The sequence below is a fragment of the Podarcis melisellensis genome (genome assembly GCF_964234715.1).
Source record: "Podarcis melisellensis genome assembly, chromosome: 10".
Lineage (NCBI taxonomy): Eukaryota > Metazoa > Chordata > Lepidosauria > Squamata > Lacertidae > Podarcis > Podarcis melisellensis.
The window spans coordinates 45,058,408-45,085,000 of NC_138542.1; the positions used below are offsets into that span (position 1 = coordinate 45,058,408).

General features: G+C 45.5%; 1 protein-coding gene and 1 long non-coding RNA gene across 2 annotated transcripts in view; one reads left to right on the forward strand and one right to left on the reverse strand.

Annotated features, from left to right (window-relative positions):
• SHISA8 (shisa family member 8) overlaps window positions 1–18,392 on the forward strand; it is a 31,937-nt gene extending 13,545 nt beyond the window's left edge. The window contains exons 2-4 of the mRNA XM_081928689.1: window positions 9,845–9,972; window positions 14,743–14,892; window positions 17,233–18,392. Of these exons, the coding sequence (XP_081784815.1) occupies window positions 9,845–9,972; window positions 14,743–14,892; window positions 17,233–17,606 (652 nt within the window). The 3' untranslated portion in view covers window positions 17,607–18,392. The remainder of the gene's footprint in view (window positions 1–9,844; window positions 9,973–14,742; window positions 14,893–17,232) is intronic.
• A 2,931-nt stretch (window positions 18,393–21,323) lies between these two features.
• Window positions 21,324–24,376, reverse strand: LOC309379499. The gene is made up of 3 exons (XR_014172514.1): window positions 24,274–24,376; window positions 23,513–24,236; window positions 21,324–22,847 (listed from the first exon to the last, which is right to left on the reverse strand). It is a non-coding gene; the product is annotated as an uncharacterized lncRNA (long non-coding RNA).
• Window positions 24,377–26,593: the final 2,217 nt, after the last annotated feature.

Here is a 26,593-nt window from a genome sequence, read left to right on the forward strand (position 1 = left end):
TCCATCCCCGGCTGCCGCCGAACGTACTCCTTCTGACTGTGGTGCTGGCTCAAGCCAGAGGGGAGGAAGTGGTTGCCCTTCTACAAACAGAATCAAAGGTGCACTAAACACCAGGAACAAATCCAGAACTGCACACACCCCTCCAAAGGCCAGCAAGGTTATTTTGGCAACTTGAGGCAGAAAGTCTCACAAGTGCATTTCCTGGTAGTAAAGATGGAATAATTAAATAACTGACAATTTGTTGCCTTTTCGTGTCAGCCAAAACATTCTGCCAGAAGTAGCTGCCTCACTTTGGCTAATGACAGGGCTGGCCCTGCTAATCACTCATGGCATCGTTCAGCTGTACAGACAGGGGGCACTTCCACACAGCAGTTTATGGAGGACTCAGGGCTGCTCACACGTGCATGTTTTGTGTGGCATCCGCGTGAGATCATCCTTGCCATATCCCGCCCCCCGCCCCATTTCATCCAAATTTCTTATTTGTGCACGAAATTCAGCAAGTTTAGAAAAATCCACAGAAACAGCAAGTCTGTGTTCAATAGGGAAATAATGTGTGATGTCATTTTGATGAGGACTTTGTTGTGTGAATGCTATGAAAAACTTGCAGACAAGAGCAACACCAGCAATAAACTGCAATGTGGAAGCATCTGGTGTCAGAGAATAATAGAATTGTAGAGTTGGAAGGCACCCAATGGGTAATCTAGTCCAATTCCCTGCAATGCAGAAATACGGTAACTGTCAATCCTGAATTTTTCTGCATGTTTTCTTTACACCTCTTTCCATCTCACCCTTACTTTATGGTCACTTGTAGACAGTCTGTTTATTGAGCATTCATCCTGATTTGCTTGTGGGAAGGTTATATGACTTCAGTTATCACATACTGTCTGGTGCACTTCCCCATTGCTTTCCTGACCACAAAAATCTGTGGGGGTTTTTAAACCCTAAAACAGGTTTCGTTGTGCAAGAGTGCCAAATCCAACGTTCATTCTGCAACCTTGGCTGGATCGAGACATGTCAAAGAAGCAATTCAGTTAAACACATTGTAAACTCATACAGGGAAATCCAGTAGAGAAAGATGGGACTCCACAGTGCCATCTGGTGCCACAGTGTTATATTGCATATAAAACGCTTTTTCTTTACCAATCTAGCCGATTCCCTGAATTTGCTGCTTGGTGATTGAATACCACCTCCAAAGTAACCACAACCTGGAAGCAGCAGCCCTCTCCCTCTCCCTCCATCATTCTGTCGTGGGAACCCCAAACATTGCTTCTCTTTCTCACTGGCTCACATCCCAAAAGTAGTTTGTTCGTTGTGACCAGACGAACGTGTTGCGAGTAGTCTTGGCAGTTAAAACTGGGACAGAGTGTAAATGTTGGTGGGGCAAACAAGAATTTTGTGACACTTGTTTTAGTAGACACTGATTAGCTAAGTATTATTAGCTCAGGGCTAGAAAAGCAGTGATGTATAAGGATTTTGAAATGTAAAATTATTCAGCCTTGTGGTAGGGCTGGTGCCGTAACAAATTAAGATGGTTCTGAAAAGATGTTGACTGGCACCTCGGAATTTGGTGCTGTGGTTTTTTTCCGCCCTCTCCAGTCCTCCGCACCACACTCCTACCCGGGCCCTGCATTCAACATACTATCACAGTCAACAATCCAAATGCCATTGTGTGAGAAACCCCAAGATGGGTTGTGTACTAGGTTGTTGCAGCCCTGATTGTGCCCTTCATGGTACCCTTCCCCAGTGGTGTAGCGTGGGTTGTCAGCACCCGGGGCAAGGCAAGTAATTTGCACCCCCTAACCCATGGATTTGCGCCCCCTAACCTGTGGATTTGCACCCCCTAACCCTAACCCCCAGATGTTGCGGCCGGTGCGGCCGGCCCCCCCAGCAACCCCACACTACGCCACTGCCCTTCCCTACCAACAGCCCCTCCACTCCTCTGGCAAGGATTCCTCAGCAGCCTATGACCAGCTTCACCTCTAAACATGAAGTCAGAAGATCCCTGCTCAGGAGAATGCCATCCCCTGCTGTTACTTATTGACTGGTCTTTTCCCTTGCAAAGCCACACTGTGGACCCTATTTATCCTCGCCCAGTTTCTGTCATTCTTTCCAGCGATACATCTGAGCTGCTTGGACACATGTTGGGCTCTAAATCTACATGGTCTGGACTAGCTGGGATTGCAGCTCCTCACTCTGCCCAGAAATCCAGCATGGAGGCCAAAGTCCCCTCCAGAGCTGACCTAACCCATTGAGCAAAATGAAGCAGATATGCCCTTCAGAATGCCAGTGTGTGTGTGATCATTATTGATTATGCAACTGGTGCATAGAATTGCTCTTTTTTCCTTCCAGTTCTCCTTTTGCATCCCGACTCCTAGGGCTCGTCCACACTTTGCTTGTCCTGTGTCTAGAAAGTGGGGGTCCAAGAGGTTTTCTGCTTGCTTTGCTGCTTTTCCCGGGACACTGAATTTACCACTGAATTAGAGCAAATGTCAGTCTGCGGAAACGCAGTTGATGCTTGCTCCAATTCAGCAAGTTTTCCTGGGGGGAAGCAATGGGACAAGCAGATGTGTTGGAGTGCTTTTTTGTGTGTGTAAACAGCAAGACACCTTAACTGCATTGGCAGAAAGGCAGTATATGGAGGGGAAAATAAATACTTTGAATACTCCACTTTTTGTCAGCAGCCCTTGTGTGTGGTGTAGTAAAACAATATATCTAAAGGAGGGCAGTGCCCGGTATCAGATACCGGTACTCTTATTTACCACATGCTGTAGGGAAGGAAAGGGTATGAATGGGAAGCTTTCAAAATATGCCCTCTCAGTCTCTCACCTACATATTTCTATGTCACCTTCATTCAATGTAGCACATATAGATCAGCTCTCAGCTGAGGTGTAGGAGGTGAGTGAACCCCTCCCTGAAACCAAGAAGCTTTCTTTTCAACAGATGGCACAGCAAAAGCAGGTGCCCTGTCTGCATGCCCTCCACTTGCCCTCTAAAACCCACTTCCTGTCTCCTTCCTCTTCCTCCCTCCTTGCATGCATGTGAAAGGAGAAGCCCCCTCTACTCCCGACAGGTCAGAACAGGGAGGCAAGAACCTTGTGGCACAAATCACTGAGACTAGAGCAGAGGGCTTTTTTTCAGCCAGAACTCGCTAGAACTCAGCTCCAGCACCTCCTAGTATGGCAAGGGAAGGAGGGAAGCGAGAGAAGCAGAGTTTATATTACAGACACAAACACACACACACTGTGAAGAGTATGTTTTAGTTGGCCTTTTTGCTTGCATGTACAGTGGTACCTCGGGTTAAGAACTTAATTCGTTCTGGAGGTCCGTTCTTAACCTGAAACCGTTCTTAACCTGAGGTACCACTTTAGCTAATGGGGCCTCCCACTGCCACCGCGCCGCCAGAGCACAATTTCTGTTCTAATCCTGAAGCAAAGTTCTTAACCCAAGGTACTATTTCTGGGTCAGTGGAATCTGTAACCTGAAGTGTCTGTAACCCAAGGTAAAAAGGTAAAGGTAAAGGGACCCCTTACCATTAGGTCCAGTCATGACCGACTCTGGGGTTGCGGCGCTCATCTCGCTTTATTGGCCGAAGGAGCTGGCGTATACAGCTTCTGGGTCATGTGACCAGCATGACTAAGTCGCTTCTGGCAAACCAGAGCAGCGCACGGAAACGCCGTTTACCTTCCCGCCAGAGCGGTACCTATTTATCTACTTGCACTTTGATGTGCTTTCGAACTGCTAGATTGGCAGGAGCAGGGAACGAGCAATGGGAGCTCACCCCATCGAGGGGATTCGAACCGCTGACCTTCTAATCGGCACTGTACAATTGAAAAATAGGCATATGGACACACACGCACAGAGAGAGGAGTTTCTCTCTCTCTCTCTTTCTTTCTTTCTTTCTTTCTTTCTTTCTTTCTTTCTTTCTTTCTTTCTTTCTCTCTCTCTCTCTCTCTCTCTCTCTCTCTCTTTCCTTGACTTTAAAATTTACTGAGCATTGGCAACACTGGTGCGAAAACACCGGCTTGCCGTGAAACGTAGCAGCAGGGTTACAAGCTATGGGGGGGTGGGCTCCCTTTGGCTCTTCAGGTTCCCTTAAGTATAATCCTTCTTGACTAACATCATGGGTCCCTTCTTTCGCCTTTGCTCCTGGGCTTCAGGCCCGTGACTGGGACTGCCAGGCTGCATTTTCTCTGCGGGCCCCTGTACAAGCATCGAGCTCTACGCGTCCTGGCTTGTTTTCCCAGGCTTGTAAGCCAGCACTGGAATGCTCACACCAGCTTCCCCTTGAAGAGATGCTTGAAAGCGTTTGGCCCTTCTCCGGTACTCACTGGCTCGTTTATGGTTTTTTCCAGAGCTCCTAACGAGGAGCTTAATCTGTCCACGATGACGAGCCTTTGCTGATGTTGGCTGGAGTGCCTACTTGCGGGTAATAAGCTGGCATCAACTGAGTTTTAGGAAAGCTTTTGTTTCATTTTAGGAGGTCAGTTGGTATAAATATTTCTGTCATGTCTAGGGTTGGCATATGTCTGGAATTTCCCAGACATACCTGGAATACTGCAAAATGTCCAGGAAAATCCGTAGGCATGGCAACCCATGTCGGCATTTTTTGTGATCTTGCCAAAAAGAGCTCAACAACTTTTGTGTCTGGATTTTCACTTTTTGAAATGTGGCAACCCTAATCACTTCCTCCTAATGCACGTGTGCCACTAAAGGTGGCTTACAACAATTTAAAATCACAATGCAGTAAGTGGACTGAAATGCAAAGAATGCAATGAAGGAAATAACAAATAAAAAACATAGCATTAAATATCCTTTGAAAAGCAACCAGAAGAGAGTGAACAGAAGTTTATTTTTCTAAAACTACCTTAGCAAGCAAAAATCTTTATCAACAGGCAAAAGACAACTCTTTTGGAGGGGGAGGGGGTTGCTCAAGCTGCTTTTAACAGGAAAATATTCCATAGTAAAACAACAGTGTCAATATGCAAATCTGTAGTTCTTGGTTGTAACTGTAGGGACTGAAAGCTCTTGTTGTACCAGTAGGACTCCTAGACATTATATTGATGGCTCTGTCAATGTGATGAAGAACTTTTCTCTCATACACACACACACAAATATAGATATAGAGATGATATAGATATAGATATAGATGATATATATCTATCTATATATAGATATATATAGATATATATATCACACCTTCCTTTGTGGGCACCCTTTGCGGGACTGCGCACAGCACCTTGGGCCATGTGGGACTCACCAGCTGGTTGGGCTGGCCTGCCTCCCTGTGCTAGTCATTGGGGGTTCCCTCCAAACCCCAGTTAACCTATCAGCACCGTTGGGAGGAGGGGCTATTTACATAAATAGGATGAAGAACTTTTCTCTCATTCATATATATATATATATATATATATATATTTGCTTTCGTAGATTTTCACGGGTACAGGAATGCAGGTTTTGGTGTCCTCGGGTGTCTTCCCGTGTAAAAGTTGGGGTGTCTAGGCGACGTTTCGACGAGGTCTCACTCGTCATCTTCAGGCTGGTGCTTTCGGCTTCTTGTTACTGGAACAGAGCAGGATCTCAGTGTTTGAGTTCCTATAAATACTGTTGAGGGGGTGTGGTGTATAGCCTCCAATGTTCTGGGCAGAGAGGAAGTTCCCAGGCTAGTGTGCCTTTTCTTCTTTTGTTCCTTAATTACTTGAGGGATATCTTGAGTGATTTCTTGAGTGATATCCTGAGTACCACTTAGGTGGGTCATTAGGTGTGGATTAGTTGCTAAAGTCTTTGTGTCTTGACCTCTTGAACTTTGTGAAGAGTTTTTCTGAGAAGATGGCTGTACTGCACTTAGTTGTGCTCTGGCTTGGCTTCGTGTATAGGGGCGAGCTGTGGTTTTGTGGCCTGTGTCAGCCAGATCTGTGTAGGGATTGCAGGGGGGTGCAGCATCCGGAGGTGCCACCATGGTTTGGCTACTGGATGGTGTCTGTAATTTATCTGTGGAGAGGGTCTGGGTTTGGGTCTGGTGTGGTTGATTGGTGATGGCGTTCTGTGTGCCTCTGGATCTGGTGTCAGTTTTTGTGGGGAGGGCTAATTTCCAGATGTCTGGCAAGCGGGATGTGTCGTCACGTTTGTTCATGTTGTGAGGGTGTTTCTCTATCTCGATGGCTTCCATGATTATTCTCTTATTGGCTTCGTGTATAGGGGCGAGCTGTGGTTTTGTGGCCTGTGTCAGCCAGATCTGTGTAGGGATTGCAGGGGGGTGCAGCATCCGGAGGTGCCACCATGGTTTGGCTACTGGATGGTGTCTGTAATTTATCTGTGGAGAGGGTCTGGGTTTGGGTCTGGTGTGGTTGATTGGTGATGGCGTTCTGTGTGCCTCTGGATCTGGTGTCAGTTTTTGTGGGAAGCCATCGATGGCTTCATGGAAGCCATCGAGATAGAGAAACACCCTCACAACATGAACAAACGTGACGACACATCCCGCTTGCCAGACATCTGGAAATTAGCCCTCCCCACAAAAACTGACACCAGATCCAGAGGCACACAGAACGCCATCACCAATCAACCACACCAGACCCAAACCCAGACCCTCTCCACAGATAAATTACAGACACCATCCAGTAGCCAAACCATGGTGGCACCTCCGGATGCTGCACCCCCCTGCAATCCCTACACAGATCTGGCTGACACAGGCCACAAAACCACAGCTCGCCCCTATACACGAAGCCAAGCCAGAGCACAACTAAGTGCAGTACAGCCATCTTCTCAGAAAAACTCTTCACAAAGTTCAAGAGGTCAAGACACAAAGACTTTAGCAACTAATCCACACCTAATGACCCACCTAAGTGGTACTCAGGATATCACTCAAGAAATCACTCAAGATATCCCTCAAGTAATTAAGGAACAAAAGAAGAAAAGGCACACTAGCCTGGGAACTTCCTCTCTGCCCAGAATATTGGAGGCTATACACCACACCCCCTCAACAGTATTTATAGGAACTCAAACACTGAGATCCTGCTCTGTTCCAGTAACAAGAAGCCGAAAGCACCAGCCTGAAGATGACGAGTGAGACCTCGTCGAAACGTCGCCTAGACACCCCAACTTTTACACGGGAAGACACCCGAGGACACCAAAACCTGCATATATATATATATATATATATATATCCTGCTTAATGCCAGAATAGGCTTCGAAACTATTTACAAGTATAAAAACCAATTACACAAGCATTAAAATATAAACATCTATAATTAAAATGCACAGTAACACAATCTCATTAAAACATGAAAATATAAACACTTCTGGAAGTGGAGAGCCTTCCGGGAAGAGGGCATGCTTACCCTTCCCTTTCTCCAGCTCAGGATGTGCTAATGTGGTCTGTGCAAAGAAAGTCGCTGGGAGAGAACTCAGACACAAGTCAGGCTGCAGGTCAGAGAGCAAAAATCAAGCCCTAGAAGCACATTGGGGTAGGGAATCAGTATCTGCCGAGGTTTTTCATGCTGTGAATTTCCACCTATATTCAACCTGTACATATGTGTAAATCGGGGTGGGAAATAGCTCCTTCCCATTTGCCCCCATGTGCCCTGCATCCTCCCTCCATCACATCACTCCTCCTGCAATTAGTCTGGGGGAAAGCCTAATTGCAGTGTGATGGTGCTTTGTGGCTGGGGTGTCACAGCTTGGAACTCTCAACTCTCCCTGTCCCATGCACTGCAAACACCATCCCGCAGATGTGGGATAACCAGCATGCTTAAGTCTTATTAATGCATGAAGAAGTTAATACCATAGACTAAGCTGTCCTGCCAGGCTTAGCTATGTCACTTCCCTTACCTTAGGAGGAAATAGGTAATCAAGTCTATTGTCCACCCCCACCCCCCAATCTACCTTTGAATTCAATGTGTGAATAAGGTTTGAGCTGGTTGCTCCAGCTCAACTGCATGGCTGTCACCAGCCACTCTTGTACTCCTGTACCAATAATTTAGGAACTTTACCACTTTGTAACTAAACTAAATTTTACTAGCTGTGCAAATTTTCTGCTGATGTATGAAAAAGCACATAAACCAAACCTTTGAAGAGTTTGTAAGTAAACCGTTTTTTAACTTACCAAATGTGTGGTTTTTTTCCTGTGCTGGGGTGGAAGAGCGAAATTTTGAAACTCACTTGGAAGGGCATATTTTAAAGGTCTAACAGCCTATATTTCCACACTTTGCTGCATATTTTGTGACTTTAAATCTCTGCTAGGGTTCTCTCACCAAAGATCCCAAACTTGGATCCTGGCATACAGGATTTCATATATATAGCCAGCTGCTATCTCCAGGAACTCAATCCCCCTCTGGCATTTATGTTTGAATTCCCCTCCCGCTGGCAATGAGGTTTCTGTTGTGTATGACATTTGGGGTTAGAATCATGGAATTGTAGAGTTGGAAGGGTTCGTGAGGGTCATCTAGTCCAAATCCCTGCAATTCAGCAATATTTTTGCCTGATGTGGGGCTCCAACCCACAACCTTGAGATTAAGAGTCTTCTGCTCTACTGACTGAGCTATTGCACAGGGGTTGCAAGATTCCAACCCCAAACTGCATGGATCAATGCACCACAATCCTTTGTCATACTGATCCTCCATTATATCAATGAAAAGAATAGCTTTGATTATTCCCATAATAAATAAGACAACTGTTGTTGTTGTTGCTGCTGCTGCTATTCTACTACAAAGGTACCTTAGTGGTCAGTGTCAAATCTTGTTCCTAAATCAGATGCAGGAAATTAAGGGCTATACGTCTTTACAAAATATATAGGTTTCTGAGGAACGGGCCACTGTAAGCATCCTTTTATTCCAGAATGAAAAACCCATAGTCCTCCTGAGGTTCTCCTTTCAGCACGTGCTTTAGCCCATCAAGGCACATAAGTGAAGTGTGTTTTAAGCAAAGGCTCAGTGGAACTTGGTAGCAAGAGCTCAAGGCTTTTTTAGGAAAGCATATCACACATTGAGACCTAGCATGAGAATAAGAACTACGGTATTCTTCAGCCAGAACCAAAGAATACCACAGAAAGGTTATCCATTAAGCATCATTTTGTTTGAAACGACAGGTAAACGAGTCCTTGATTGCTCTAGCTTCACATTTCACAGTAATCTGTGTCAAGAAAAATGAATGCAGTTGTGAACTTCACTTAAGAATCTCCTGCCAGGAATCTCCTGCCACCCAGTTTGCGTCCGTGTCAATTTGCATGAAGAAAGAACCATTTGGTATAACGGACTCTGGAGCCGCACTATCGTAAGTGCACATGGTTCGGCCCAGGAGCCCCTGGGAATTGCAGGAAAGGCTCCTAGTGTTTCAAATGCAAATGTGACACAAATTATAGATGTTCCTTACGTGAAGTAATTTGGCACTTCATGCTGAAGTTATAAAAGCAATTGTGAAAAGGTATGAGAATGCAATAACTGCTGGGTTTGGGCTATTCTCTAGGGCTTTTGTCTTATTATTATTTTAAAAGTTATCATGCAAGTTGCCATATGACCATGAAAATTGTTCAGCCCCTTTCAAGAAAAACTGAGCTCTATCAGTGTATGAAAGAAAAAGGTGCTTCCCCTTCCAGTTTTAAGCGCTGAGAAAAGGAGGCATCCATCAAACAGAAGCCTGTTCCATTCTGAGCAGGAAGGCTTGTGCAACAAATGAACAGCAAGGGCACATACCTTGCTGTGAGTGTCTGGAAAGGCAAGCAGGTGCCAAGGGTAAACAACGTGTGAACCAAAATGACACATGACAAAAGTGTCAGAATTATACTCACAGTAACAACAGCTCAGGATCTTTACTTATGATGGCACTGCTTAATTCCCCTCCATACCTTTTCTAGGACGCTCACGGATCTCCTGAAACAGCCAGGAGGACATGGACCATCTGACATCTTGCCAGAGAGCCACATTGGCAGTGTGCAGGTCCAGATTGGCGATGGGTTTTCTCGATCTCCCAGGAATAGCACAGGTAAGATAATCACAAAGTCCTCTGCTGTGTGCATATTAACAGCTTAAAACACAGCTAGGCTGTTCTCCTTCTCCCAGCCAAAAATCTAGGATCTGCAATTTGTTAAGGGCACAGTAAAGTGGGGGTAAACTACAGTTCCCATGATTCTTTGGGGGAAGGCGTGTGCTTTAAATGTGTGGTATTGTATGCAGCCTGTGTAGGAGAAAACTTTCTTTGTATACAGAATATCCCAGGTTCACAGGTTTCTCATCCAGTGTGGTGTAGTGGTTAAGAGTGGTAGACTTGTAATCTGGTGAACCGGGTTCGCGTCTCCGCTCCTCCACATGCAGCTGCTGGGTGACCTTGGGCCAGTCACACTTCTCTGAAGTCTCTCAGCCTCACTCACCTCACAGAGTGTTTGTTGTGGGGGAGGAAGGGAAAGGAGAATGTTAGCCGCTTTGAGACTCCTTCGGCTAGTGATAAAGCGGGATATCAAATCCAAACTCTCCTTCTCCTTCTCCTTCTCCTTCTCCTTCTCCTTCTCCTTCTCCTTCTCCTTCTCCTTCTCCTTCTCCTTCTCCTTCTCCTCCTTCTCCTCCTCCTCCTCCTTCTCCTTCTCCTTCTTGGAATCATAGAATCATAGAGTTGGAAGAGACCACAAGGGCCATCGAGTCCAACCCCCTGCCAAGCAGGAAACACCATCAGAGCACTCCTGACATATGGTTGTCAAGCCTCTGCTTAAAGACCTCCAAAGAAGGAGACTCCACCACACTCCTTGGCAGCAAATTCCACTGTCGAACAGCTCTTACTGTCAGGAAGTTCTTCCTAATGTTTAGGTGGAATCTTCTTTCTTGTAGTTGCTCCGTGTCCGCTTCTCTGGAGCAGCAGAAAACAACCTTTCTCCCTCCTCTATGTGACATCCTTTTATATATTTGAACATGGCTATCATATCACCCCTTAACCTCCTCTTCTCCAGGCTAAACATGCCCAGCTCCCTTAGCCGTTCCTCATAAGGCATCGTTTCCAGGCCTTTGACCATTTTGGTTGCCCTCCTCTGGACACATTCCAGTTTGTCAGTGTCCTTCTTGAACTGTGGTGCCCAGAACTGGACACAGTACTCCAGGTGAGGTCTGACCAGAGCAGAATACAGTGGCACTATTACTTCCCTTGATCTAGATGCTATACTCCTATTGATGCAGGAGTATTCTTCTTCTTGAGGGTTTGGTGACAATTCACACAACCAGTTTGGTTCAGGGGGGGGGGCATCACCTGTGTGAAACAACCCAAAAGAGGACTTCTACGCACTGGATGTGCAAGGAAACACCTAAGGCAGGGATAGAAACCTAGAGTCCCCAAAATGAACAGTGCTGCACCTGCTGGACATGTTCCTTCTGCCTGGCTCTTAAAGGCACAGGAGCACCCTTCAAGGTTATACAGGAGGGTTGCCATGTGGAAGCACTCCTGAAGCCTCATCACACGTGGTCTGTGTGGAGGAGGGACAGCCCCCTCCCCACCTCACATCCTTGCATGTCCTATATAATGCTTATCCTCAACCCTCAATATGCCAAGCTGCCCTCAGAAAACCTTTAGTCTAAGCACTACTTGGTATCAGTAAAGGAAGAAAATATATTCTCCCTCTCTTTTTGTTGAATGTTGCATGCCATTCCATATTTATAACCTACCTTTCTTCCCCAAAGGCAGCCCAAGGCACCTAAGGGGGATGGGGACACAAATGCAATCCATGCATCCACATCAGTATCAACTGTATAACAAACTTACCAAGTCCATAAATGCCTACATAATGTATGCAAATGTATACAAACAGTAATCCAGTACTGCTGCCCCATTAAATGTTTCCAGCAGAGCATATGCGTAAGAGGCAGAAACTTGAAGCGTTTCTGCTAAGCTGCCTCCATGGGTGGGGTGGGGGAGAAGCTGTACTTGTTGGACTGCTACCTGTTCTACTTATTTCTGGAAGCACCTAGGAACCCTGGGCAGGGAGGGATGATGATGGCAATAGGTTGGTTTTCTTTTTATACTCCGCCCAACTAGCTGGGTTTCCCCAGCCACTCTGAGCGGCTCACAGCATATATCAGAACATACTAAAACATCAAACATAGCTGCCTTCAGGTGTCTTCTAAAAGTCAGATAGTTGCTTATTTCCTTGACATCTGATGGGAAGGTGTTCCACAGGGCAGGCACCACTACCAAGAAGGCCGGCCCTCTGCCTAGCTCCCTGTAATCTCGTTTCTCGCAGTGAGGGAACCAGCAGAAGATCCTCGAAGGACCTCAGTTTCTGGGCAGAGCGATGGGGGATGAGACGCTCCTTCAGGTCTACAGGGCCGATGCCATTTATGGCTTTAAAGGCCAGCACCAACAGTTTGAATTGTGCTCGGAAACGCACTAGGAGCCAATGAAGATCCTTTAGGACCAGTGTTACATGGTCCCAGTGGCCACTCCCAGTCACCAGTCTAGCTGCTGCATTCTGGATTAGTTGTAGCTTCTGGGTCACCTTCAAAGGTAGCCCCACGTAGAGTGCATTGCAGTAGTCCAAGCGGGAGATAACCAGAGCATGCACCACTCTGGCAAGACAGTCCACGGGCAGGTAGGGTCTCAGCCTGCATACCAGATGGAGCTGGTAGACAGCTGCCCTGGATATAGAATTGACCTGCTCCTCCATGGACAGCTGTGAGTCCAAAATGACTCCCAGGCTGCACACCTGGTCCTTCAGGGGCACAGTTACCCCATTCAGGACCAGGGAGTCCTCAACACCCACCCGTCTCTTGTCCCCCCAAAACAGTACCTCTGTCTTGTCAGAATTCAACCTCAATCTGTTACCCGCCATCCGTCCTCCAACCGCCTCACTCACACAGGACCTTCACTGACTTCACTGGTTGAGATAGATGATAGTTACTGGCCAGCATAGAAATATTGTTAAGAAATAAGAATAAGAATACTAATATTGGAGCAGATAGCTTTCTGACTTAACTGCTCATGACAATTTGGAAAGGGAACAATTGGCAGTAATCCTTTCCCTGTATCTTTTCAGCCTCTGCTGCTCTTGAGTGGGGGTGGGGGGTGGGACACCCCTGCGGAGAAGTGCAGCTGGTCATCATGGGGGGGGGGATGTGTGACCTCTGGCAATGTCAGCCCCCACATTTTGCAAGGTGAACGGTCGCCAGGGTAAAAACCATCTGAGCGCACCAGTGACTAGATGAGGGCAGGATTCCCCCACATGCACACTTCCCCCAAACATTTTACACATACAATCTCTTCCTTGCTAATTCCTTGCGTGGGGCGGGGGGGGGGGGGCTGGCAGGCAAGGGGCTATCTGTGCTCCGATTTACATCCAGCTGATGGGGGGGATGGTTTGCTGCTGCTTCTCTTTGTGCTGTGACTCAGTTCTGCCTGGGGCCGAGAGAGCGCTCTGTCTCCTCCTCTCTTGTTTGCCCATGACACTTGTCCCAGTTTAAATACAGATTCCCTCCCTCCTCTCCCTGCCTCCCTCCCTATCACCTTTGAACACTGGTTAACTGAAGTGAGAACTGACGAGTGTCACTCGCTTGAGGCCCTGAAGAATGAAATCTGAGAGATAACCATTCAGATCGTCTTCATAATCACCATCGCCTGATACTGCCGGGCCCCCAAATCCTTAATTAAGGCTGGGATCCATTATCCCCGACATGCTTTGCAAAAGGCACAAACTCTGCCCAAAAGGTTTTGCTGTCACAAGATTAACCGGCAGCAGGTGGTGAGGTGAGAAAAGAATTACACAACGCAAGCAAATCAATAGGCTATGGAAAGCCTCCTCCTGTTTGCTGTATTACTGTTGTGCTCATCCCAATCTCTGAGCAGCAAGAGGCTTCAGAGATTCCTGTGCTCACCCAGGGTTCAGTTTCCTTGGATTGGAGGTCAATGGAGACGGTGGCATCTTTAGCATATATAGTTTTATTTACACATGTATACAACCTAGGCATCAGATGGAGGGGTTCACAGCATTAACCCTTCCAACATCTTGCTTCCCCACTAGGTTTCCAGGGAAGTCCCTAGCCTAGGTTGCCACCTTTGGGACAAGTCGGGGGGGTTGGGGGGCTAAAAAATACTTTACTTGGTGCAGAATGAAATGACCACAAACCAATCCATTGCAATGGGTTGTTTCCAATGCTGGTCATACTCATAGAGTAGACCCAATGAAATTTATGGATCTAAGTTAGCGATGCGCATTAATTCCAATGACTCACATCCTCCCCACCAGCTGAATTTCTGCCTGTCAGAAGAATGGTAAAGGTAGAAACCCAGCCAAAGAAAGAAAGAGGCAGAGAGAGCAACAAATTCTGTTTCTCTTCCTAACAGAGCTTTGCCTTAAACATCCCTTGCCATATAGCTACTAATGCCAATTCATTCACACAGACATAGCCAGAGAACTTCATCCAGCCACTAGGGTTTACATCTTTTCTTGTCACATATTTGAAGTGTTTTAAAAAGAATTCATCTGTTGAATTGTAGAATTGTAGAGTTTGAAGGGACCCTAAGGGTCACCTACTTCAACCTCCTGCGATGCAATTTCTAGGTGGTGTCCTGGCATTGGAGGTGGGTTGTAGGTGTTTGTCCTTCTCCATCAACTGCTGTTACCTCCAGAAGTCTGTCTACTGTGCCTCACTGTCTCTCTGCCTGGCACGGGGTCCACTTTCTTGGGAAACCGAATTTGCAATTCTGCTCGCACTTGGGAGGGCCCAGGACACTGAGCGGATTGTGCTGAAGCCTTACCTTGCCACCTCCTTCTGCTTCCAGACAAGAACCACTTGAACAACGCTGTGGTTAACCCCTCCAGCGTCTCACAGATTGGGCTGTCGCATTCACACAACAATCGGCTGCAAATGGCAAGCACGCTGCCGCACCAAGCGCCCGACTATGCCAAGTATGCAACTCTCAAGGCTGTAGGTAGGTATTGCGGCACTGCATCTCTTGCCGGGCAAAGTTAGGTTGGCATTTGCTGGAGGAAGGCTGTGAGAGCTGGTTGTCCCAGTGTGGTATGATATATCTCCATGTACTCATGCCCATCGGCCCATTGCTGTGTACAGGGTGACATCATCATTGTGTCTTTGTTGACTAGGGGTGGGGAACCTGAGGCCTGGGAGCCAAAACATGGGTCAAGCTTTTCCGTCTGGCCATAGTCCAGACCATGCCCCTGCCCTAGGCATGCTTCACACCCTTCTCAGGTGTTTTTGCCCAGCTGCAATGTGTTCTTGGACTGTTGCAATGTCTCTCGCTTGCCTTGATGGAGAGATGTTTGCATGGGGTGTGCCTAGGAACCTCTGACAGAATGTAGCCTTCTGTGCAGAGGTGAGATGACCTCTGACATGTATGAAGTGGGAGGGAGGGAGATTGTAAGGTCCACAAGGAAGTGGGACCATTGTGCTGGACCAAATTTTCCCCACCATGTTGCTGGCCTTCCATTTTGCTGGGTAGTAGCTGGAGAAGGTGGAGAAACTGGATTCAGGTCGCATTTAAAGATAAACCTCATTCCACTTTCCAAAACAACACATGAACTGGAATGCTGCCACCTTTTGGATCTCATGCTTTTTCCAATTTTGCAGTGCAGTTTTCCAGCCATGCAATGTGACGAAAGTTCATATACTAGGGGGACATGTGCATAAAAAGCAAGTGTTAGTGGATAAAATTATGCATTATATTATGGGAAATTGTGTTGTGAAAAATGTGTTTAGGCAAAATTGCATACGAAAACGTGCATATTAGCAGTTCATATGTTAATGCTGATGCATATTAATGAGGACTTTGGTTGTTGTTGGGTTTAAAAAAAAATATATACAAACTGATGTGAAAATGTGGAGAAGTGAGACATGAGAAACTGAGAGAAACCAAAATTCACAGATTTGCCCATCGCTAGTAGTAAATGCTGGATTTCACTAATGCCAGAGGAAGATTGAATGAGGTGGGAAAGAAAGAAAAGTGATTGCAGGGGAAGAAAAACATGAGCTACGCCAGAAAAGGGAGATGTTTTGGAAAGATGAATAAGTCATGAGCTGAGGGCAAACAGAGTGAGTCTCATGGCCCAACTACAGTGGGGGTGTTGAATACAGAGCAGATGACTAAGAGCTGATGACAAAAATAATTTAACGTGGATTAGTTGCCCTTTAACAAATATTAATCACCCCCTTATGCAATTATTATTCCTCACACTTTGGAAGAGTTTTTAAGGCCTTAAGACAGCCTTTGACGGCATGGTGCCCTCCAGGTGTTTTGATCTACAACAGCTTCAGTCAGCATAGTTGTGCAATGCTAGGGGTGGATGGGAGCTGTCGTTCAAAACATTTGGGGGACAGCAGGTTGGCAAAGGCTGGATAAAGGTATGGCGATGGATTCTACCAACAGCTGGAGAGCCTCAATGGACCAGCCTATGACATAGAGAAGGGGTGAGCACCTCAAATCACTCTGAGCCATTTCTTCAGGTTTTAACCTATTCAAGAAGGCCTCGTTGTTATGGTAACCACAAACAAAGTTATTTAAAATAAAGGCCTATGCAGAAAGCCAAAGCCTATCTAGCTGTACTCACAGGTGTTCAAAGCAATGGTGGATTTTCCTGCCAATATCAAAATACCTGCATGTTTGCTCTTTGATGTAATTATATATTAGACTTTGTATCATTCTTATCTAAGTTGTTGAAATCTACCCTTTTGTTGACCATGGCTTGGCTTGCCTGTCATGTTAAGCCAAACCATCGCTTTGCACAAACCTCTGAGCTCTAGGAGAGGAGGTGGCGACTGCTTTGCTCCTCCTTGTTCAATCTGCTGATGTGCTATGCCATGGGTTGTCAGATCCTTTGAATCTGGGCTCATGGTTCAGCCGTCTCTAGACTATCCACAAGTTGTAACCACGGTTTGTCCTATGGTTCACAGCTTGTGGCTTGTTCAGCAGAGATAAACTACAAACTTGGATTCAGACAACTTGCCAAGCCAAACCCTGGCTTAGCTGAGCACAGCAGAATGACTGGGAACCTGAACAATCCTGGATTAATGTGTGGTTTGGCTTAGCCTGACACACAAACCAAGACTGAGTGTGTCTCATGCTTTTGGCAGACCTGACATTAACCTTCTCCTGCTTATGTACAGGTGGAATTAGTTAACATTTAACATCCCTAACCCTCTAGTGATACTCACAAGCAGGATGGTTAGATGGTTACAGAGCTGTCAGGAGAGCCATCACAACCTTAAGAACGTTTTGCCCTTCGTTTTCTGCTCTGTTCCATTTATTCCCTTCCAGAAAGTGCTCCTGAGGAATTCTACAAGCGGTTTCCTGTGGTGGACATGCCGCCATCAGCCACGCTATCCTTCCCTCCCTTGACGCTACACCAGAAAGACGTTTCTCCCTTTCAGGATGGCTGTGCTCTGATTGGCTTGGCAACACCAGGACAGAAGGCCAAAGTGATGAAAGCCAGTGCCCACACACTGGCAGGCAGCCCGGCCTTCAAACCAGGGTGGGATCCCAACCACCCCGACTTTCGACGGCAGGCTTACACCACCAAGCGCCAGTTCAGCATCGAGAAGCTCCCCGAGGTCTTCAGCCAGACGCCCACCCACTATGCCCAGCAGCAGCGGCCCTTCTCCACCAACAGCAAGACGGAAGTCACTGTCTAGAGCAGACCTCCTCCTCAATCTCCCCTCCCTTTGAAATATTCAAGCAGCCTGTGAGGTGTGGCCTGCCTTGTCAAGCTGGAGCACCTAGTGTTGACTTGGCAGAGCAACCCCCTCCTCTCGGCTGGCACTGCTAGGTTCTGTGAGAGAGCAAGGGAATTAGGAAGGAAGCTTGGCCACTGGTGCTGAGGGATCGTCTGCGGCTCCTAACAGAACTTGCCCATTTGCTGTGGCCCTCTGTTTTCTGCATCCTGACAGAACTCGGCCAGCATGCGTGGTGAAACCGGCATGCATGTCGCTCCACAATTCGATGCACGACTCATGTTTGTAGCTCACGTCTTCATCACATCGCACATCCCAGAATGGTCAGCATCCACTGGAAACCTGAGGACTCCACTACCGTTCTGCATGGAGATGCATCAAAGGGAAAGTGGGGAGCGGGGTAAATAAAATATATCATTCTTTTCCCCTCTCCAAGAAAGGCCAAGTCAAAGGACAAGACAAACTGCTGCAATAATTAACCAGAACATTGTGTTTGAACATTTGCCCAATATAACATTCCTCTTCTGCCTTTCCCGGTGGTTAAACAAATGCAAAAAATAAAAATAAATGGGAATACAACAATGAAAGCAGTAATAAACTGTTCCAAAAGGGAACTGCCAAGGGCTGGAAGAAATTTTTACACAGTTCCCTTTGTTCTTCGCTTGATTCTTGTCCTTCTCTATCAAACCTTTTGGTTTAAGGCCATTTGTTAATATTTCTTGTCGCATATAAATCCTATATACTGCTGACATGTTTTTTTGCCTGCCACTTGTCAGAGAGTCACTATCGTGGATCCTTAACAGGGGGTTGAAAAAGAGGAGGGGGCATTGCTTTCTAGGGGATATTTCCCACCAAACTCTGAGAAAGGGTAGTGCTGCCTGTCATGAAGGTACAGGAAGAACCGTGCTGTGAAGAGTGTGGAAGAGTGTGATTATGTGTCAGGGGAGAGTGTGAGTTGTGCACCCATGGAGCCTTGTAGAAATTTCAGCCATAGGTTGGAAAATCAGCTTTCTTATTTAAGGTTTGATCTAGCAAACCAAAAAGGAACCAGTGTGACTGGAGTTGGTGGTTCACCACAATAGCAGGAGATGGCTTTCATTTCACAACACTGAGTAGGAAATATGTGTGTAGACTCATGAAATAAGCCAGACTTTCTGATTTGTTGTGGTTTACAGTCAGCAAGCAGCATGTTGTCCTTCTCTATCAAACCACTGTTTGCTGTGCCACCATTTCTCTCTCCCTCTTTGCTCCTCTCCACCGCAAGGGGAACAAACAAGCCAGGAAACCTTGGCTTCCTATTACACCCAAACTAGGGATTGTGATGTGTTGCTCCCTAGTAAGTCATAGCCAGCAAGCCAACAACAAATCATCTGGCAATCATGTCTTGTTAAGGAGCTTGTGTTCCAAATTCAGTCATACTGTTAGAAACTGGGTGACAAGGGCCTGATGGTCAGGCTTCAAATATTGGTGTAAGTTCGGTGTTTTTAAATTGGGCACAGGGTTACTCCTTCATTTATCTCAGGATGAGTACTTAAACTGTTGGTCCAAGCTCATTGCCCCAAAAAGCTGCTTCAATTGGTTTGTCTTCAGACCTTCTTTTACATATGGGTTATGACACTGCCCTAAAATCAGTAAAACAAAGACTGGGATTTTGCCTTCTGTGATCTGTGGGCCCCCTCATTTTCATCCTGCTCACCAAGTGCTGTGAGTATACAGTATGTCAGGTCATTTTACACAGTTGAATATTTAAAGAATTTGCCAGTCACCAATAATGGTAGACTTTTTACTAAGGCCAGACTTAATGTGTTTCCCTCTGAAATGTTCCGAGGTAGATTTGCTGGTGTCCCTTATTTCACATGATTATGTCCTTATACTAACCAGGAAGAATGCCTGAAGCACATTATCCTGTCCTGTAGAATATATAAGCAGGTCCAACAACATTTGATTAATCCACTAATGGCAAATCTACCCGGAAAACCTGCCAATTCTATGCCAAGTTCCTACAAGACATTAAAATTCCCAGTGTGACTTTGGCCATTGTCAAATTTATTTCTGAGGTGGTCAGGATCAGAGATAAATTTGTGTTAGACAAAAGTCTGAAAAAAGCATAGTCTTAATGATTTGTCCAAGTAGTTTGTGTACTTTTTAATGTATTTTATATGCACTGAATTTTGTCTATTGGGTCTTTTGGGCAGCAATAAAGAATTGATCGATGGATTGAACAAGCCACAATTCCTGATTCAAAGAAATTGGGAAGCCAAATCTTCCTGGCTTGTCTACCCCAACTCACACAAAGGGAAAAGCAAAGTGGGAGAGACTGGAGAGTGTGCACCAGCTTATTGCTCATTCATTAATAAACTACAATAAGTCTGACTTGTTGTTATGTGCAAATGCAGCTTATGATGCTTTGATACAACAAAGACTGGACACAACATGTTCCTCTGCTTGGTGTGACTGGAATTGGAGTAAACCTCTGGTGCATCTTCTCTCACAATGGACCGAAATCTCCTTTTTTTTGGTACAAACCTAGCCCTAGCTGTTTACCGTTCCCAAGCTGGCGTCCTCCAGCTGTTTTGGATGACAACCCACAGCCAGCAAAGGGAGATGTTGCCCAGGACATCTGGAGGGTGCAAGGTTGGGGAAGGCTAGCATATACAAATGCTGACTTTTCATATGGTGCTACCACAGAAGCAACCAGGAAGGTGCTTACTTCAGAGGCAAACTGGGGGAAGCACCAGGTTGTGAATTTGAACTGGGCCACTGCTTGTTCTCTGTTCTGCACAGCCTGATGCCGTTCCTGATGCTCCCATAACAAACAGGCTCCGCTGTTGCTAGGCTTCTCGCTTCAAGCCTCGCAGCAGGAGATTGCCCAACACAGAAATTTATCATCACGCATCCCCACTCTTGTTTCCAAACAAAACACAACCTTACAAGTGCATAGATAATGGCGCAGGAATTAACAAAGCCAGGTTCACACAGCGTGTGGCTTTGTTGGGGGAATGAATGGATCACATCCAGGAAATCAGCGAGTTCTCTCTCGGGAGTGCATGGCAGCAAAGCCCTGGGGAACCTTTTGTCAAATAATTTAACCTGCAGAAGTGGTGGCAGTGGCTGGATCGCAGAGCAAACTCTTTACCTAATCTGAAGGATTGTGGGTGGTGCAATTATGGGGCAAGAGAGGAGGTGGGACCAGCATTCATCTGCAGAGACAGCTGCAGTATTTTAGAGGATAGGACCTGAGCCAATGGATTCAAATGGCAAGAAAGGAGTTTCTGACTAAACATCAGGAAGAACTTAAGAGCTGTTCTAAAGTGGAACTGGCTCCCTCAGAAGGTGGTAGACTCTTCTTCACTGGTTTTTAAAAAGAGGTTGGATGGTCATCTGCCAGGGATCCTTTAGCTGTGATTCCTGCAGTGCAAGGGTTGGATTAAATGACCCCTGGGACTCTTTCCAACTCTACAGTTCTATGATTTCCCTCTGGACCTTTCACAGGAGATTGTATCCAGTCAAGTAATTGCACGTGTTGCTTCTTTCCACTGCCACCAGGTGAAATATATATATATTTTTTACCCTGGTTGTCTCTCACCAAACAGCCTAAAATGCCCTCAAGGACACTTCAAAGCATTGTGGAACTAGACTGAAGCATGAAGTGGTGAAAAGAATTGAGAATACAAAGCGTTATGAATTTAGATTAACAGTTTACTAAGTTTTTGTTTTTTTAATGTTCGTACTTAGGAAAAAGATTTAACATAGGAACAGCATACACAGCTTGCCTCCCACTTGGAGCGGAAGACCAAATAAACAAAGGATTAAATACAAATCTACTTTTCCTATCTTGATATAGGCCCTAAGATTACAAAATTGTGTGATAGTCATGCATAAGGCCTCCAGGCTGACTATATGTTATTTATTCTTCCATTCTCAGATGCCACCTTGATCTAACTCTCAAAGCATGTCACTGGCAGATACAGCCTAGAGCTACATTAATTCCTGCCTATCCCAATCCACGAAACCTCAAAAAAGTACTGCACCTTCTTCCCAACAGCAAAGCACTACATTCTCAATTATTATTTTCCTCCCAATTGTATCTCTGGACAGTTTAGGCTTAACAAATTAACCTCCTAATCCTCAAATGAAGATTTTGTATTATTGTACAATACAACAGAGCAGTTCATTTCCTTTACACACCTTAAAAGTCTAACGTCTTTATGTCTTTGCTTTCCTGAATTAGCCTCCTCCCCTCACACGTCAGTTGTGTCAGGAATTGGCCAGATTTATTTTAGATAGATAGGCACATCTGTTCTATAAAATCTTGCTTTTGTTTCATTTGGGCTTGAGAAATCTGAAGTGAATTCTAGTACCAGGAAAGCAAATACCACAATAAACTGGTTTGTCTTTAAGATGCTACAAGAACGCTTCATTGTTTTGGACTGCAGCAAACAAAGATGGCTGCCCTTCTGGAATTATGGTTGGCACCTTTATTGGCTTCCTGCTATAACAACAGTGTTCAGGCATAAATTTATTAGGCTGGGGATTATGCAGGTGAAAGAGGTGTAGGCCTGACGAGAACATGGAATGCACATACCTAAGGAACCCCAAGTGCATTTGGTCTGTACTTTTTTGTCCTTTGTTAAATAATAAAATTTCCCAGGAGATCTCATTGTCTGGACATATGTGTGCCTGAGGACCTATGTGTTCATGAAGCCTCCTCTCCTCAGAATTCAACCTCACAGGAATTGGCATTTTCATTTTTTGATAGATAGGCACATACATTTTGAAAAACTTCGCTTTTATTCAAATCTGGGCTGTGGAAATTTATATAATAAAACACCAGGTGTCCCAACATGAATGGAGCTTGGCAAAATGCCGTTCTTGGCATATACAAAACACGCTGTATTTTGTTCCTCACATTTCAAGCTCTTTTGAGGCTGCTTTCATAGAACTCTCTTTGAAGGCACATCATAATATGATTCACATCACCCAACAAGAGGTGAAGGACACACAATGACCTACGAATAAATATGCATGCTTTAGCAGATTCCAAAACTCTTTGTCCACATTATCCTGGCAAGACCTGGCAAGAACAGCACTGTGGGGAAGACCAGTGCAAATGGTGAGGGAATGTCATCTATTGAGGCTTCAATGGGGATATTCAGTGACCAAGTGGACAGCCATCCCTGAGACAGTTCAGTGAAAGGCAAACTGTAAGTACAAATATTTAAAAATAAAATAAATATGAGTTGGCAACAGGTCACAATCACATTAATTCTTATTTCATCTTGTTTATTGTTAGTCACCATGGATGGCAAACTCTTATGATAGAAAAGGCAAGCTATAAGTTCCAAATAAATAACATTATTTGCCACTAAATCACATGTGCTTCTACCTATCCAGTTTCGCAACTGAATGCCTTAGCTTTTCACCTATAGCATAGATTGCTACCCACTCCCATTCACCCATTCTTACCAGGAGTTAAGTTTATTTGAAAATGATTCTGCAATGCAGTCTTCAGACGGAACCAGATGGGTTCCAAAAGAGGGTACCACCCCAAATCAAGGCACCAGTGAAGCAAAATACAGTGGTACCTCGGGTTACATACGCTTCAGGTTACATACGCTTCAGGTTAGACTCCGTTAACCCAGAAATATTACCTCAGGTTAAGAACTTTGCTTTAGGATGAGAACAGAAATCATGCTCTGGCGGCGCGGCGGCAGCAGGAGGCCCCATTAGCTAAAGTGGTGCTTCAGGTTAAGAACAGTTTCAGGTTGAGAACGGACCTCCGGAATGAATTAAGCACTTAACCTGAGGTACAACTGTATGTGAAATGCTGCCAGCAGCATCAACTGGATGATACTAGGCGTGCTCACCAACTGAGAGGTATCGTTTTGGGGTTCTCCTTTGATAGCCTGGACCATTTGTCAGCTTCTTTGAAAGGCAGGTCTGTTTTGTGGTGACTTGTAATAAATGGAGCACACACAGCTAGAAGGCATCTTGATCCATTTTAATCACTCTTGCCAGCAAGCTCTTTACAGACTGTTGGGCAAATAGTTGGGGAGATGGCAGCCAAGGGAAGGGGGGGGGGAGAACGGCTTCAGCCAGTTTAATATTAACTCAAGTTGTCCCTTCCCCGCTTATCGAGTCTTCCTGTTCAAGATGGAAGTAAAATGTTGCGTCAGCCTAGGGATTGCTCAAGGACATGGGATGTTCTGTGCGAGGAAAACTTGAGGTGTTGTGCCCATCAAGAAAAGTGATACCTGCTAACCTGCCCCCTGCAAACTGTCTATTGTGTCCTCTCCAGGGATTGCCCAGCAGTGCTTCAGAAACAAAAAAGAGGGGTTGCCTCCACTAGCTGAGTATAACTGACTGAGTTCTGTTCTGATCTCAGTAGCAGAGTACAGTGGTACCTCTGGTTATGTACTTAATTCGTTCTGGAGGTCTGTTCTTAACCTGAAAATGTTCTTAACCTGAAGCACCACTTTAGCTAATGGGGCCTCCCACTGCTGCTGTGCCACTGTCACACAATTTCTGTTCTCACCCTGAAGCAAAGTTCTTAACCCGAGGTACTATTTCTGGGTTAGCAGAGTCTGTAACCTGAAGCGTATGTACGGTAACCTGAAGCATATGTAACCTGAAGTGTATGTAACCCGAGGTACCACTGTACATGTTTTTCATGCAGAAGGTTCCATGTTCAATCCCTGGCTTGTCCACGTTGGGAACAATCCCATCAGAAACCCTGCCCAGAAGAGCAATCAGGAGCCCGATGAACCTGACTGTCACACCCACACCATGCACTTAAGCAAATGGCATCCCCCATAGAATCCTGGGAGGTGTAGTTTACTCCTCAGAGCCACCATTCTCTCAGCATCTTTAACAAGCTACAGTTCCCAGGATTCTTTCAGGGAAACGATGCGCTTTAAATGTGGGGTGTGGCTCGCACCACGTAGGTCTCCAATGACAGTCCCATGAATTTGTCTAAACCCTCTTTAAAACCATCCAAGTTGGCAGACATCACTGGATCTTCTTTCCCTCATGAGATGTACAGATTCGGGCCCTTGTTCGTAGAATCATAGAATTGTAGAGTCGGAAGTAGATACCCATAGTTTAAGTAGGCATTGTGGGAAGAAGCACCACCTTTGTCTTTCCTGAATCTCCCAATATTCAGTGCTTCATTGGATTCTGGCATGATGTTATGAGACGGACCGCCCTACACTTTCCCCACATAATTTTATACACCTCGGCTGGAAGGTTCACTCACACGCCTCACACAGAGGTTTCCAGTGCCTGGCAGGGGCGGCAGTGTCTGCCTTCTGCTGCTAGGGCAAATGTGCAAAACTTCCTGCCACATTTGTGAAAAGAGAATTTCTTGGACCCAGCTTACAGAGGAGCTAAGGAAAGTGAAAGCAATTTGGCTTGAGAAAATAGGGGCTTCTTAACAAATTTTCAATCAGAGTCCTGAAGACATATTGTAGCAAGTTCCTCGTATCTTTTAATCTAGTACCGCCAGGCACTGCCCAGATAAGTCAGATGTACTGACACATCACTCCATTGGCACAGCTCTGATCTTCATTTCCTTGCTCACCCCCCTACACACACACACGCTTAGCATCAGTAGCAGCAGAGGTTGCCTTAAAGGCAATATCAGTTCCTTGTTCCACTTTGTTCCTCAGAAGTGCTCCCTTTGTTGCCACTTTCTGAGACTCGGAAGGAGCAAAACGATTCCTGCCTTCACATGAAACACTGGCACCATGAGAAGAGAAAGCAGGAAGACTGCTACTGCCCAGAGCACAATGGCCTCATTCTAAAATCTTACGTTGGAAATCCCACAGGATTAATCTTTAATAGCTGAACCGAAACAGGTCCGCCAAACAGTGTGAGTCTCTGCCAACCTGCCTTTGCTTTTAGGGAGGTGTGTGGAAAGGCAGGAAAAAAAGAGAGGTGGAGAGGCAGGGCAGTTCAAAGTGTGTTTCACTCCAGAACCTTTTGTGGAGAACACACATATCCTGGGTATGTCTTTGTGTTTTCATTAATCTATCCAAAAGACCATATTGAGGGAGGAGAAAAATGCATATATATATGGGGAATGGAAGAAAGAGACTACTAGGAGATGGAAGAAAATGAAAAATAGAAACTGCAGCCAGGGTTGTAATCTGTGCAGAAATGCACGCCTGCACAAAGTAGAGTTCTGTATTCCATACAGGAGGATTTTCAGACTACAAATTAGTGGCACATATTCAAGTTGAGGTGTTATGAAAACCCAACCTACCTACCTCCAAGGACTCCAGAATGCTGAAATGAGGGTCAGCGGAGTTGTTAGAATTACGGTACTCTTTTACTAAGTTCCTTCTGCCCTCTGCTGGACAATAGAAAAATAAAAGGCCAAACAGCCTGTATCTGGTGTTGAGTGCAGAAATTTGGACTCACTTGTTGTTGTTTTTTGTTGTTTTTTTTGGCTCTTCAGCAATGTTGGGGTGCAACAGGCTCTTATGACAGGGAGCCACCTACCTCCTGGACATGTCGTAGAAGGGCACCAAGAGGAGAAAAGGCTTTTTCTTAGCTTCCAGGCTATATTCAGCAAGCCCAGGGATAGCCCCAAATTCCACTATCCATGTCAAGAAAACTAGAGCTTGGTCTCAAACACAATAACATTAACATAAATATGAGCCAGCAATGAGAAAGCTAAAGTAATAGGAAAGATTTACAGGATTCAAGTCTATCTCGAGATGTGGAACCTGTGGCCTTCAAATATTGTTAGACTGTGGATTCTCCCTAAAAGAGATATGTTATCGATAATATACACCCTTCCTCATAGTTCTTTCAAACCTGTGGCATATGTATCATCAGTGTAGGTTTTCTGTTCCAAGTCCTTCAGATTGCTGGGAAGATTGGCAGATTAATCCTAATGTTTAACAGCTTACTCTGATCTGTTCTGCACTCCTCGTGAATTACTC